The 15,503-nt window shown below is 36.2% G+C and overlaps 2 protein-coding genes across 2 annotated transcripts; one reads left to right on the top strand and one right to left on the bottom strand.

Annotated features, from left to right (window-relative positions):
* Positions 1-4,741: 4,741 nt before the first annotated feature.
* On the top strand, positions 4,742-13,763 carry LOC128996321 (F-box only protein 33-like). The gene is made up of 7 exons (XM_054421573.1): positions 4,742-5,244; positions 6,144-6,381; positions 7,094-7,245; positions 8,391-8,511; positions 10,606-10,780; positions 11,152-11,300; positions 11,760-13,763. The coding sequence occupies exons 1-7, from the start codon at positions 4,835-4,837 to the stop codon at positions 11,892-11,894; spliced, it is 1,380 nt and encodes a 459-aa protein (XP_054277548.1). The 5' UTR covers positions 4,742-4,834; the 3' UTR covers positions 11,895-13,763.
* LOC128997393 (transcription termination factor 2-like) lies at positions 13,427-14,937 on the bottom strand. Its single transcript, XM_054423030.1, has 2 exons — positions 14,817-14,937; positions 13,427-13,743 (listed from the first exon to the last, which is right to left on the bottom strand). Exons 1-2 carry the CDS (start codon positions 14,935-14,937, stop codon positions 13,427-13,429), a joined length of 438 nt encoding a protein of 145 aa, XP_054279005.1.
* Positions 14,938-15,503: the final 566 nt, after the last annotated feature.

Genomic DNA, 15,503 nt, shown 5'->3' with positions numbered 1-15,503 from the left:
ATTGAGATACGCACATCATATGTATATCGATGTTTGTGACGTTTGTACAATAATTGAACGTTAATAGTCGTAATTTGTACAAACATGAATGTGCATACGATGTTCAGTTGAACATTCTTGAACATCAATTTAATGTTCAATTGATGTACATGTGTTATATGGGTAGGAACATATTAAAGTGATGCAAACAAATGTTATGTAAACGGTTAAGGCCATTTACCAAATAAAAATATAGACATATGGAATATCAAAATGAAGCTTAGAGTGTGTAGATTTTCTGAAAAGTTTTGATATGGACAAACTCCCTAAGAGGTCTGCCCCACAGACTGATTTCCAAAGGGCTACGCCTTGCATGTTTTGGAAGTTAACGTTATTTGAGTAATTTAGTAAACAACAGCTGGCCAATGCAATTTACAATATAGTTTGTTGGTTTGGAAAATCATTCAAATCATCTTGCACTTTATTGGACAATCACAACACCATTTACAGACTGAAGCGACATACGATATTGGACCTACCATTCAGATTCGGCTAAGTGTTATCAAAATTCTCTTTGTTTGCTAGTGTTGACGGTGGTCAATCACTAGCTCATGTTCTTCAAGTTATTTTTGTATTACTATTTATATCATTTGCTTATTGTTCAACTTGAACAGATTGTAAATTAATTAAGTTAAAAAAAAAAAAGTTCTTAAAAGAGGTGCGGTGAATAGACAGTGAAGCTATCTCTAGCCGTTTGATACAAGCGAGTGGTTAAAGGTGTTCGAAACACGATGAATATGAGATTAACAAACCATGTATGTCGTTCGTTCCAAGAGGTTGTAACCGATTTTTAACAGGTCGCCATTTCATTGACAAGTATTTAAGTAAAGTATTAAAGACATGAAAGAGAGCGGCGAGTTCAGGTACAACCCTACCCACCGTAGGACGTAAGGTTTGAAGGCTCCAATGCTTTTTTACCATCCTTTCAGATGACAATTTCTCGAACTTGGGCCCTTTAAATGAAATATAAAGTCAAAGTTGATTAAATTAATTTAATGGTGGCTTCTGTACACCCGTGAATTTGCGGGTAGAACCTCTTATATTGTTAATAGCAGTTTTCTTAGACTTAATATTATATTTTATCTAACAAAGTAATGTACCGGTAATGTCAAATCTGACGTGAGAAGCGAAGAGAGGATGATATGTTGTGTAAGTGCCGTATCTTTTCCTGCAATTTCGTTGATCCTTTTTATTCCAAAAACTACAGTTTGAAACTATTTTATGCCAAATTTATTTTCAAAGTTAAGGTAAGTTTTTTCGATCTATTGTGAATCATAAAAATTAGTTGGGGTCTATTATTGTTTTCAATTTAGGATTGTTGTTATCTTGCACTAGGCCTATATCATTATTCTGGTGGAAAGGTTGGTGAGATTTACATCCCTGGGTAAATCTTGACACCATCTTTGACCAAATGAAATTATTTGTACAGGAATATTATAGTAGCCTACCCGTTATAGCTTGCCTATATTCGATTAGGTACGTTAGGTGTAGCCTACCTATACATTATTCAAAATTCTTTATTGGGAGGATACAACATAATAAAAAAAGCAAGACTTGTCCGCTTTAAATTATCAATAGTGCTGATTGATAGTGTTGATTTTTTTTTATGGCATTCTTAAAAATTAACTCCAAGACAGAAACTGGCCTAAGTTAATATAAATTGGCTTTGGAACTGTAATGAAAATGAATGCCTTTGAACCAGTCTTTAAAAGCTAAACGAAAAAGGGACCTAAATAAACCATTTTTTGCCAAGTTAACCAATCATTTCAAGCTAAAGATTTCTATTTCAACCGGTATATTTAACATAATTGATAAATGATTGATCTTATTTCATGGAAGCCCCTGAGTCTAAGTTTGGCAATGTTTTTGTAAATAGAGTATAAGCATGGTATAAGTTAATACCTTGGATAAAGAACACTCAAACTGATTAATTTTTATTTATGTTAATACAGTATGAGTATGTTCCCATAGTGAGGGATTTCGCGGTATATTCCATATACACAACACACTGTCAATTTTTTTCAAGTGTCTGTCGTAACATAACCACAAACCAACCAGTCCGATTACGATGACGTAAACGTACGACTACGATGGGCAAATATCGATTGTAGTAGGATCTATCGATTATATCGATAGTTGGCGACTGACGACTCGAGTACTCGACCGAATCAACGATGACGTCATGGCCTGATGTGCTCTCTAATACAGCGCTGTTCACGGAGGAAATTTGAACTAAATTTGCCTCATTTGTACCTCCCTTCAGTCAGACCCCGAGAAACGACCGAACGACTCAGCAACAGTCAAACACCACCAGGCAACCTGACAAGTCGACAAGGCAACGCCAACTAAACAACATACATGTTCTTTCTTCTCTTTCTTTTCCTTCAATTTACATAGCCACGGCCACTTCGTTTATCATAGATAGATTAATCTTACTATTTTAGTAGATATACATAATATTAGAATAAAAATAGTTTACGCATCATATTGCATTGTTCTTTGCTTAGCGGAATAAAGATTTTTTTTCATCCTTATGGATCAGCTAAAGAAAAATTTTAATGTTAGTTCCATCCCGTCACTCAGGTGTCCCTAGAGGCACGTTGTTGTACAAATTTATCCTGATAAAATTGTGTAGCTTTTTTATGGTTCAACCCAGACCCAGCTGTCCTTTATCAATGGGCTTTAAATAAATGGTCCTGGCTAAGCAACTCTTCACATCAGTGTGATGCGGATGCGGGACCGATCCGTACCGGACGAAGCTGTTTAGACTATTGAATCATATGGGAGCGTTCACAGCAGTGCGGGTTCGCATGTAACTTACAGACGAAATAAGACTCTGTTCGGGTGGAAAAATCACCCGGATAACTAAACTTCGAATGCGTGACAGGATCGGATGGCTAGTATTTAGAACATTTGGCTCTTATGTACACTTTCACACTTGTGCGTTTCGGGCTGGATTCGCCAGGACATAAATCAGTAGTTTTGACGGTTTGGGCCCATCAGTGGTTGAGCGTAGTCAATTGATGGAACTCTTGTTAACTTAATAGGGAAGTTTGTTGTTTTCAATGTGGAAGAATAAATTGATATCGAGCACTTGATTAGTTTGGTCAAATATATTTTGGATGGTTTGAAGGCCAGTAATGTGGGACAATACCCCTATATCACAGGGGGGTGTATTTTATTTTATTATTTTCAATCACACACACCGAAAAATTCTTGTTCCATTCAGTCAATTTTAAAAGGCCATCTCAGCCAGCCCGCTTCCTCATCCGTAAAAACAACGAAACAACTCATATTTGGATTATAATACGCACCCATAGGTGGCGTTTTCATCACAAATAGTTATTGTTTTATCTATGCTTGTGTTTTATCATAGATAAAACATATTTTACCTATTCTTTTATTGTAGATTCATCCGGACTCACCCACGCTGGTCAGCAAGAACGGTTCACTTTAAATTTGAATCTCCTGTCCTTTTTCGACGCCGTTTTGTCGGTAAGATTAAAATATTTCAGATCCGATCAGATGACCGACGTTATGTTTATGCATGTCATACTTTAATTGATCTATGTAATGTTTTTTTAATTTAACACTGGTTAAGTTTTTTGCATGTTAATGCTTGTTTTTCATATTCATTCTTATTTATTGCACATATTTTAGTACCTATAATTATGCTATGTTTATGCATTAATTTAACCTATGTAAAGTATTTTTGAATGTAAAAATTGGGTATTTACTCAGGGGAGGTATAGATGAGGTTAAGATGACAGCTGTGGGCTTCTCATTAGCAGAGGGAACACCATTTGCGTAACAATACGATTTTCAGCTATCGGCCTCGGTGGTCTAGTGGGTAACGTGCCGGGTTGACAACCTGAGAGTCTCGGGTTCGAATCCCGCTAGTGGAACTAACTTTTTGAGTAAGCTTTTTTCATTATCAGCAAGTTTGGTTGGTTTGGTTCGGTTATTACAGTTTAATTTTATTATTAAGTCATTATAAAATTTTAATTGAGTAATTTCTAGTTTTATTTGATGAACAGAATTAGTTTTTTCTATTAATAATCTGTTTTATATTATTTCATTATCAGCAAGTTTGGTTAGTTCGGTTAGGTTATGATAGTGATTTTATAATAAAAAAATTTTAAAATTGAATTTGAGGCATTTATAATTTTATTTTATGAACAGAACTAGTTTGCAATTAGAAAACGACCTGCGCGCTAATGCTAAACCAATGCTGGAGGAGGTCGCTTTCTAAGTGGCCGAAAACCTTCAATGCCAAAATGCTCTCTACTACAGCGCTGTTCACGGAGGAATTTTGAACTAATGCCTCAATCGTACCTCCCCTAAGTCAGACCCTAAAAATTGTATTACCGTTGGAAGAATAAATAAATAAATAAAAAATAAAAAAATTATTATTAAATAATTAAATGAATGAATGAGTAAATAAATAAATAAATGAGAAAACTTTCATAATATTCCCATACGACCGACATCCCACTTGACCGGCATCTTATACGGCAAACACTGTCAATTTTTTGGAATGCCGGTTAAATGCGACTATTTAAGTTTCGGCATGGTTTCGGTCATTTGGGATGTCGGTCATTTGGGACCCCACGTAGGCTGCATGACGTCAATTGAAGTAGGAAGTCTTCTTTTGTCTGTCTTATCTGCTGACCTACCTTTGCCTTGCCAACCAGCCAGCTGTAGAGTGCAGATTGACAGACAAACAAAATTCGTGTTGACTCTGTTGACATATTGAAACGAAAGTGGGATCTTGAAATGAAAGTTGAGGTAGAGAATGGCTGGTGAAGTGTCTTGGAATAATTTACCTAGTGTTATTTTAAACGAAATATTCTCATATCTTTCGCACAATGACAAAGTGCGTGCCTCTTCAACCTGTTCAAACTGGCGTCTTGCATTAAGTCACCCAAAATGCTGGAGAAACGTAAAGTTTGTCGTCAAACCTCAGGACAATTTTGCAAATTCAATAGCTAGAACTAGATACTTGGTGGAATTTGCTGCTAGAAAGCTTCACAATGCTGTTATCACATTTGATTCCATGGATCCAGCATGTGTCGATGAAATCTCTAATGTTATTGAGAGTTTGGCCGAAAACGCCAATTTGAAAAGCTTGTTCCTCAATCCCAGCAATTGCAGTTTGGACTGTCCAAGTGGCCAAGGTGATGATTGGTCAAAGTACATTGAAAGGTAATATTATCAAGATTTCAAATTTATTCAGTATTGATAGGGCATAAGTTTACCACTAAGTTATATACGGGAAACTAGGCCTACTTACTTAGTTTAACACGTTCAGTGCGGCAGGCATTCCAACAGGCGCTCACCAATGGCGGTGAGGCCCGGGTGAAGCCCCGGCGCGGCACCGTAACAGCGAACACAATTGGCATTTAAATATTTCAATCTGACGATTAACAAAGGAGCAGCGGTGATTTTACGATGTTACCCCGAGATTGGACGTAGTTCCCTAAAACACCCAAAGGCCAAAGGTAGCAGCACTGCCTGAATCAGTAGTCAGTGGCTTTGTAATATGGCTTGAAGAGAGAAAATCCCCGAAACCAGGAAAAAAAGCATTGTCAGATGGGATTTTACAGGAAATTTTAGTACTAAGTTTAACCTACACCAAAATAAAGCTCACATTCTAAGCTACAGGCAAGCAACGATTTTTAACCTTCCCCGGCAATGGCTGAGCTCATACTGAACTAATGTAATGGGGGTTGCTTAACTACATCAATATAGATAATTACAAGACAAATAAATCTAAATTTAGGCCCTACAGATATTACTAAAATTTTGATTCTTTCAATAAATATGTTGGATGCCTGCTCCATTACTAGGTACATTGATGATACTAATTGATGTAGGCCAATAGCAGCGCTCGTGGCGCGATGTAGTCAGCACTCAACGTGTTAAGGCCTAATAATATTTTATTTTAATGCTTATTTTCCCCAGCCAGGCTAACTTAGCTCACCAATTCTTGCAATAGACCCCCAACCCATATAGCCTAGTTTTTCTAGAAACTTAACTTAGGCCTGACCTAATTCCTCTCTCTACGATAGTCGCAAATTTTCAACATGTGTTTTCTATTTTAGCAAGTTTGCAACACCTCTAATAAACGCAATAAGGAAAAGTCATCAGATGGAAGCTCTCAGTCTTGGATGTTTAGAGGAACTGATATCATCACACGCCAAAAATATTTTAGAGTTAATTGTCAATAAACATGCTAATAATATAAAAGTCCTTGGATTGGCTACCATCAAAGACTATCCAGATGACTACTTCATAACAGATTTGAACATACGCTTGTTGAAGCCTCTTGTAAATCTTCAGGTGAGTAACATAGGCCTAGAATTTAAACTTAAAGATTTCTCACTTTTAAGATTGATTAAATATTAAACAATAGGCCCTATTCAATATAACAGCATTTAAGTTAAGAATACTGAAAGGCCAACATAACTTGTCAAAAGTTAAGTTACACTTAGACAGTACAGTAAATACATAGGCTACCTTTACAAATCAATACGGTACTAGAGGTAGTTAGGTAGGCCTACAGAGGAAACACTTACAGGATGACCCCGTGCGCTTTCAGTTCTAGTAACTTATGTTGTGCCACAAATTACTTGAGACAATAAAGGTGGACGGCGAGCACTACGCGGAAATTCTTATCGCACAGGGTCTTCCTTTCACAGTTCAACAATTGGATTGTCCAATGCATCAACTCTGTAGGCTTAAGCCTATCAACTTGCCTAATAAAAATCTTAAATCTTGTTTTAAGTCCAAATGAGTTGGTGGTTCAATGGGTAGCATGACAGTTGGTAAAACCGAGGCCGCTATGCCATTGATTTGCATTCTGTTGCCACGATTCTAAATTTAGTACTGTATTTGAATAGTTAATTCTTATACTGTACCGTCTCTCCATTTGCTCAGCTGTATACCTTCCACCCACCGACCTTTAAGGCCTGTGTGGTCGGGCAAACGCAAGGTAAAAAAAACCACCAACCCCTTTAAATAATAATTAAAATAACAGGTTTCTTTTTAACAGATCCTTAGCATCGACTACTGCCATGTTAATGACAATCTACTGCACATCCTCGGTGACACTCAGCTGCGAAGGCTCGTGGTTCACGTTCACGGCATCATGGACGAACATCCAGGCACAACGGAAGGGGCCTGGACCTACCTCACACGAAAGCTGTAAGTCGAATGTCATCTAGTGTAAGTAAAGTTTTCAATTTGGTGTCTAGTTGCTGTTGTGTCTAAATCCTAATTGATTGATGTTAATTATAATGTCACACAATGTTCCAAGCACTCGATGTAGTTGTTTTGGGTCAGTATAAGAGATATTGCTAAGGTTCTTAGAAATAATTCAGTATACTATTGACTTTCAAGATATTTAATTTTCTGTGATTAATTAGAATTTAGAAGATTTTTTCATAAAAGTTCACTAAAATTGACAAATCAGAGGTCAGACAGGCGACATAATAGTCAGTTAAGATGTAAACTGGCTAACAAAGTGTGATAACTGATCAAACTAGAGAAGTAGGCTAGTTTAAAGTGTTCCTAAACTCATGAGGGCCAATTATAACAAAATTCTATATGTGGGTTAGTAGGTGGTACTAATATACGGTATTTTGTATCTCTTGGCGTTTTACTTATTAAAATTTTGTTTTTGCCATAAAATAACCAAAAAATTCAATTTTTCATAAATGATGTAGCCTACTAAACAATTTTGATTTAAATTTAGTATGTTATGGTCCTTTTAACTCTAAACAAAATCGTACAACTCCCACACCCTTTAAAGAATACGGTCTAAGTTATTGTGATTTTATCCCTAAAATATAGTTACTCCCACCACTTTGGCCTAACCATTATAAGGTGTTTGACAAGCTAATGGGAGAAAGTAAGTCAGTTTGCTGATACTGCTTATTCTACATGCCGGGTGTTTATTGAAGACTGTTTGGTATTATGGAAGGCCTAAACTAAACTTCTGATCAATGGCAGATCTGTGTGGTAATTTCTCTTACTAATATTCATTTACGTATGTAACACAGAGCCTGAGTTTTTAGATTTTTTGAGAACATAGAAGGCTTACCTGAATTGTGGAGAGTCAACACTGGCACAAGAAACACAACCCTCTACACATAGGCTACTCAAAATATTAGAATGTTTCACTGTCCTGTCACTGACTGCATTTTCAACCAAAGAAGGTTGAATATGAAGATAGGAACTTGCTAAGAGAAAAACAGTTCATTCAACACAGTAGATATATTTGAAGAGCAATATTTGTTGAATATAATGTTTATTTATATATGATAAAATTATTGATTATGATGTTTCAGCCCCCACTGTGAGCTTCGACTCACGCTGATTCACTCCTATGATGGAGTCGACGTTTTACACACCAAGATCCTTCGCCACGCCATGCCTCTTACGCACCTCAAGGTCTTCTTTTGCGAAAAGGTAGATTTTGCATGACTTAAACTTGTCAGTAACACTAATAGTGTTTAATGATTAATCTTACTAAGCTGTTTATTTTATTTATTTTTTTATTACTTGGTACAGCACATATACAATGAACTTATAATACAAAACTGCATAGGTAAGCCTTAAAAAAAGGCTTGTCCGCAGCGTTTCTTATAATGCTAATTGTCTTTTCCATCTTGATCTTGAGTCAGTGTGAACTATCAACTGTACAAAAATATATTTCCTACTTCTTAAACAATAACAAATTTGGCTTATAACCATTTTACATGATTACTTAAACAATTAAAATATTAAAGGGTCAAAAAAAGCTTTAGAAATAGTTATTTGTGTAACTAGTGGGCAAAGTGGCACTTTGCTGCACACGAGAGCAATGTTTACACACGAGCCGCAGGCGAGTGCGAATGATCTTGAGTGCAGCAAAGGCCTTTTGCACTCGTGTTACACATTATATTTTTCCTACAGTCACTAAAAAGCATATAAATAATTAGTCTTTCAAACACTATACAACACGTTTTTAGGTTCAGCTGGCAACACAAATTGGTGCCCTAGAGAAAGTAGTACCCGGTCCGTATCACTTCGCTATTTTTCCTCGGCAAGAAATGTGCTCCGCGTTTTGAGAATATAGTTCCGTATGTTTTTGTAATTTGAAGTGGTTTTCGCGCCTAAAAAAAATGCTATAAAGGTATTTTCTTGTTTAGGAATGTTTTAAGAACGTTTAAAAGAAAAGTCCAGAAAGTTCAGAAATACTGGAACTATAAACACGAAATGACAGGTTAAATCGTAGTTATAATAGTCAATCAGCTGCTCATAGTATTATTATCTTTAAGTGTTGCCAACCTATTTCCAAGCGTACACGGATTACGTGCATAATAGAACCACGCTGTTTTGTGTTGTTTCGTTGGAATCCTGATGTGCGGCAAAGTATGAACCGTACGACAAAGTATAAACCGTACGGCAAAGTATAAATATGCACCAATTAGCAGCTTTCTGTACTATAAACAGTTCAAGGAAGCCAACTTTGTCGGGTGACTGTAGGAAAAATAAATTGCTGTGAGGCAGTTTGTAACCTGGATCTCAAGAATTCCAATGCACTTGCAACACACAATTCCTGGATGGGGGGGGATATGTAGTCACAAATGTTGCCAAGATAGGTACTCAGCCTTCAATGTCAGGGTCTGCGATAAGTGAAACCACTAGACTTAAAGCCAGGTCCAACCAGTATAGGGCTGGCCCATATACGGGCACTATGAATAAGTCAAAACAAGTCACCAAACAATTGTGCAATCACCACCAGACCTACGCCGATTTTCTCCCTACGGGGTTGTTGCTGACTTTACAACTCGGGCTTCATCCTCACTATCCAATAACTAAGCACAGAGAGCCTAAAACAGTGTGAGTGACATGATGACTTGAGAGTTATAACCTCAACGCACGTTATCACCAGGCGGGTTCTACTCGGCCACTAAAATTCAATGCACCACTCCAATATGCCCAAGCTAACAACCAAACAGTAGTTAACTCAAAACACAGTAATTCAAAATAAGAATCAAAGTATCCGTAACTAAACACCTAGTTCCTGGTATCTACAACTGATTTATGAGTACCAGTAGATAAAACATTGAGCTGGAATAATACTTTTGGTGATGCAATTCAGCTAAACAATACATAGGCTCCGGATTAACCCTCTTTGATACGATATTTTCCTGTAGATGCACATGTTTATTTACAGCGTGGGGTGAAAATAGAGTAGTTTGCACAATACATACCTACTTTTTGGCAAGACCACGGGGCGAGCTCTCGTTTATACTATTAGAAATTTAAAACTCAATTTATTAGTTCCAATTTGAATTTTCTCTCTCCGTCAGATTTCAGCATCCGTATAAAATTACATCTCTAATTTGCATAACTGTTGACTAAAAACCCCTTTGCACATCTTAACCTGCCGACGCCCTAGAGGTCGTGATCTAAGGTGGCCTAGTGAATAATCCAGCCCTGACGATACATTACATACAGTTTTTGCTCATATAATATTTACTATTGAAAGGTGGTTATTTTTTTGTCGTGTTGTAGCTCAACATAGAAGCAGTTCACCAGCTGAGTCTGTACAGTGACACTCTTCGCAGTATCTGGTGGGTAGACTCGATGTCTAACACTGGCAACCACTCCCTAGTAGAATCTACCTTAGTCAACCCTTTCGTCATGTGTTGCTGGCGATGTCATAAGCTGGAAGAGCTGGTTTTCATAGGTAAGCAACTCATACTACGAACATGTAACGTTAGTTTTTTTAATAACCCTTTTCTAAAATTATCATTAGATAACATCAGTCAGTGGTCATTCGATTAATTTATTGTTTTGAGTTTTGAGGGGATTATCCAACAATTTCTGTAGGGATGTGTTTGTGAAATACAAATTTTAATTTTTTTTTTGTACCCTTAATAACGGCGTTATTGATTCTCTTTTTTGATACCGATTCACAGTTTGCGTTAGCATCTCGATTTTCTGGCGTCGGCTCAACCAGTGGTCAATACCTACTATTGTATGACACCCAATATGATAATAGGTCAAATAACGGGGGCATATTTTATTGTTAATGCTATTTACTGTTGCTGTTTCCAGGCCATAAGTACCTGTCGCTGGACGTGATCGCAGTGATACGTCTACGTGGCGAGACGCTCACACACCTGTGTTTAGCTGCCGATGACATCGCCTTCTATGCCGATCCCCCCGACCCTTCTGTGGAGCCCACACTCAAAGAACTGCAGCAGGTCGGTTCTATTTTGTTGACAAATTACAAACGCTTTAGAGCAAAAGAGTGATGACGAGACAACCTGCATACATTCAGACACTACTGTCGTAGATCGGCACCGTGACGCGCCAAGTGTTAGTTATATTGTGCAGCCCCGTTCACAGCCAACAAAAATGTAAAAAAAAAAATACACCATGACAAAATTTGACCCTTAAAGAGCTTTTGATCTCCCCAACTACCTGCCTACATTTCCTTTGATTCTCTTCTCAGTGTTCCTCATTGTTTTGATTTAAATTTAGTATGTTATAGTCGTTTACTGTTAAAAACGCGGTATAACCCCCATTGCCTTAAAAACTACGGTTCAAAAGTGATTGCAACTTTTGAGATTCTCCCACCACTGCTCACCCATGATAAGGGTTGTTAACAAGCTAATGGGATAAAGTATGTCAGATTGCTGATACCGTTATTTTTTATACAGGAGATCAGTGATCATATAGGCCGGCCTTGGACTGCACTGGTTGAGCCTCAGCTTCATCCAGTCATATGGAATCCTACTGCAGGTGACTCTGACGAATTCGTCCTTCCAATCGTGCTCAAAGATATCGAGCCGTAGCCGACACACGACTGAGTGTTTTATATCCCTGTCTACATTCCGCAGGATGCCAACTATCGACTCACCGAACACCATCGTGATACAATTTTGTGAGTCTTCTTCAAATATTTGGCTTATTTGATTCTACATTATTTTGTACGAGTACAGTGGTACTACTTTCGACCATCCTATGTGAAATCAGTTTTTGTAAACTGATGTGTAGAGTTAAGGCATAAACTATGTTAGGCACAATTATTTTAGAATCACTCTTATTGTTTTGTATGATTTTGATATTTGTGTTTCACTACACGTTTATTCTATATGTATTTAAAGAAAACTGTTAATAATTTTTGTAGGCAGTTTAGGTTTTTAGTTTAGCTCATGTTCAGCAGACCTCTTTCAAAACACTATATAGTTGTTAGCCTACTAAACAATTGTCAGAAAATGTTTATTTTGTCAAGATGTTATTTAATTTATTAGATACACATGTAAGAATTAATTGCATATATCCCTCTGTTCACATTTGCCTAGCACAATGATCAAAAGAATCAATCGCAAGGTTTAATATCTATGTTATTTGTGAGAGTGTAACAGCTTGCAGGATGAAGGGAAAAGGCTCAAATTAAAGGTCTTGGTCCCAGGGAGCCGGGGAAAATAGCAGATTAAATCTACAAGAAATTGAAAAATGACAAAACATATCTTCCATTTAAAATGCATTGGGATTGAAAAAACGTCTGCTTTGTTTATATTAATCATGTGATTACATTTTTTATCGTTTTCATTCTACTTACTTTTTATTCTTTTCATAGAGTGTGTGAAGTTTGTTTACTAATCAACAAATAATTCAGATGAATTCTGCTTTCGCAAGTGATCTACAAATTATTAACTTACAATTTTCAGAACTGCTGTGTGAAAGATCATTTGATTCTTAGTTTGTTTAAATATCACAATAGTTTTGTTTTACATTTGAGCTTTTTTGGGACTTATGTCCGAACATTATAAACTGTTCTGCAAAGTGAATAGAGATTTTCATAAAACCATCAAGTGATCAATGCTTTGGCTTGTTTATTCCTAAAAACGTTCAATATAATCTCAGGAACTATGTGCTAATATACTGATACAAACCAATCTTGTATGTATAATCAGAATATAAATACTTCATCTGTTAAGCAATTATAGTATAGTATGTAGATTGTTATATTGAATGTTCAATCCTTTGATTGTCCTCTATCGCCTGGCAATTCACTAATACAACTACCACATTAGTAGAAGCAGATAGCATGTAATATGTTAATATTTTTATATAAAGAAATAATTTGGCCTTAAATGTTAGTATATTGGAAATGAATAATAATTACATTCCGATGCGATTAAATTAGAAATATTCAACAAGTTTTGACAATTTGAAATCAATCAAACTATAATAGAGAAAAAGACATAATCAAACAATGGAGTAATTAGCCGTTGATAACGTGAAAGGCAAAACAAGTTTACGTTTAATCCATCTTTAGTATGAATCATATAAATATGTTATTACCTATGTAGGCCTACTATTAATTGACTTTAAACAACACCTTGAGATCATTAAGTGTCAGATTGGATGATGCTTCATTGGCTCCGGTCAGTACAGAGTCTGAGATTGACAGCTTCTTGTTTTGCAAACCCAACACATTTTCTTCAACCGTATCACTTGCGACAAACTTGTAAATCTGAACATCTTTCTCTTGGCCAACTCTGTAGATACGATCAAACTCTTGACTCTCAAGCTGAGGTTTCCAATGGATGTATAGAAGCAACAGATTTGCTCCAATCAGCATCAAACCAACTCCTCCAGACGTGAGTGACAATAGAAGAACTCTTGGTTCTGATCCTTTATGTTAAACTTTTTTACAATTCAAAGATTCAAAGATTCAAAGATTTATTTCAACAAGAAACAAGATTGCACACTTGTACAGTTGACGTCAAGATACTAAGACTAATAAATTAACAAGAGTGAATATATATCTAAAGATCAACAATGCCATCTATATAACTATAAACAAGGTAACAAGGTGTAAACATAACAGAGCAAGACTAGTCAATGTCAATAATTAATTACTAAAACTTAAATTAATTCTGGAACATTTAAAATATTCTTCCAAGCTATAAAACGGGTTTTCAAGCAGCCAGGCCATTAGACTAGATTTAAAGGACTTCATGCTAACATGGTGTGAATCAAGAGGTAGCCTGTTAAACAATTTAATTCCAAGATAAGAAAAGGATTCTTGTGTTTTTGCAAGCCTTGCTTGAGGTAAATCTAAGTAATGTCTCCTCCTGGTTAAATGGACATGAGTTTCACCTCTTAAAGCTATGGAACCTAGATTTGCTTTTACATGTAACAAACACTTAAAAATAAACAAGCTATAAACAGTTAAAATTTTTTCACGGACAAAAAGTGGTTTACAATGTGCATGGTAACTAGAACTTGTAATTATTATAATAGCTTCCTTTTGCTTTGACAAGACTCTTTTCATGCCATGGCCACAGCCCCAAAGTAGTATACCATAGCTTATAATGCTATTGAAAAAAGCAAAGTAAGCCATTCTCAAGTAGGATTTTGGTATACAAGTTTTTAGTTTTCTAAGAAGATGAACTACTCTTGATAGTCTACTTGTAACATTATTTATGTGGGAATTCCAATTTAGTTTTGAGTCTAAACGTATTCCTAACAGTTTTACATTCTCATTCACTTAAGATAAGCTAAGATTCCTGTTTCTTAAGCTAAACAAAATAGACTGGGTTTTGCTACTATTTAACAACAAACCATTACTTTTAAACCATATATTACATTCAGAAATGCAATTTTCCATCTGACCCTTAATAGTTTCAATGTTGACATCATTACAAAAAAAAGTTGAGTCGTCAGCAAAAATTATTGACTTACAGGGTGTAGGAACATTCTACCACGATCTTTGACAGGAATCTGCCCAGTGAGTATTAAGCATTTGATACTCATCTGTTTCAACACTGAATGAATTAAATCGAGATATTTGACCCACTGAGATAATATCAATAGTTTAGTCATTGCTGGTCAAAATGGGTTCCGTCCCAACCACATTCCTCATCTTAGAACTCAAGCGACCCTTAGCAAAAAATGGATTATCTTTTCCCAAGGGTGTTATGTCTGTGACATTATCATTCAAATGATCCTGGTTATGATTAGTAATATACATTTGTGCCATCTGTTCCACCAGATCAATACCATCAAGACCATCTGAATCTTCAATTTCACCATTAGAAATGTCTTCTTTCTCCAACATAGGTCTGGATGAGTGGCGGATTATAGCAGAACTGTCGCAGCCTCAACAGTAGCACTAGGATGTGGTGACATTTGACATCAGAAATTTGTTTCATCTTTTTTTCTAACTGTGCCAGCTCCAGGTGGTCTTTGATTGCTTCCTGAGCATGCTGTAAATGTTTAGGCTTCAATGTAGTTCCATCCAAAGTCTTCTCTTTTTCAGCCATTTGATGAAGATATGTTGCGAGCAAAGTCTTGGAAAAAAATAGGATTTTCTCGTATATGATCTTTTCTTTGTTGTCCATATGAATCATGATGTATTGAGCTTTTTTTAGGGATTTTTTTAGTTTGCC

Source organism: Macrosteles quadrilineatus, unplaced genomic scaffold (genome assembly GCF_028750875.1).
Source record: "Macrosteles quadrilineatus isolate MER2022 unplaced genomic scaffold, UCM_ALF_1.0 Scaffold_6__1_contigs__length_79288215, whole genome shotgun sequence".
Classification (NCBI taxonomy): Eukaryota; Metazoa; Arthropoda; class Insecta; order Hemiptera; family Cicadellidae; genus Macrosteles; species Macrosteles quadrilineatus.
The sequence above is the reverse complement of the archived record's forward strand: the minus strand, read 5'-3'. Positions and strand labels throughout refer to the sequence as shown.

What these genes read in the sequence shown, in the direction of transcription:
- LOC128997393 (XM_054423030.1), bottom strand. Translation starts at nt 14,937, where the DNA reads ATGACTAAACTATTGATATTATCTCAGTGGGTCAAATATCTCGATTTA. An exon ending in GATTCCTGTCAAAGATCGTG is followed by an intron (nt 13,744 to 14,816) that starts GTAGAATGTTCC and finishes TTTAACATAAAG; the next exon opens with GATCAGAACCAAGAGTTCTT.
- LOC128996321 (XM_054421573.1), top strand. Translation starts at nt 4,835, where the DNA reads ATGGCTGGTGAAGTGTCTTGGAATAATTTACCTAGTGTTATTTTAAAC. An exon ending in AGCCTCTTGTAAATCTTCAG is followed by an intron (nt 6,382 to 7,093) that starts GTGAGTAACATA and finishes TCTTTTTAACAG; the next exon opens with ATCCTTAGCATCGACTACTG. An exon ending in ACCTACCTCACACGAAAGCT is followed by an intron (nt 7,246 to 8,390) that starts GTAAGTCGAATG and finishes ATGATGTTTCAG; the next exon opens with CCCCCACTGTGAGCTTCGAC.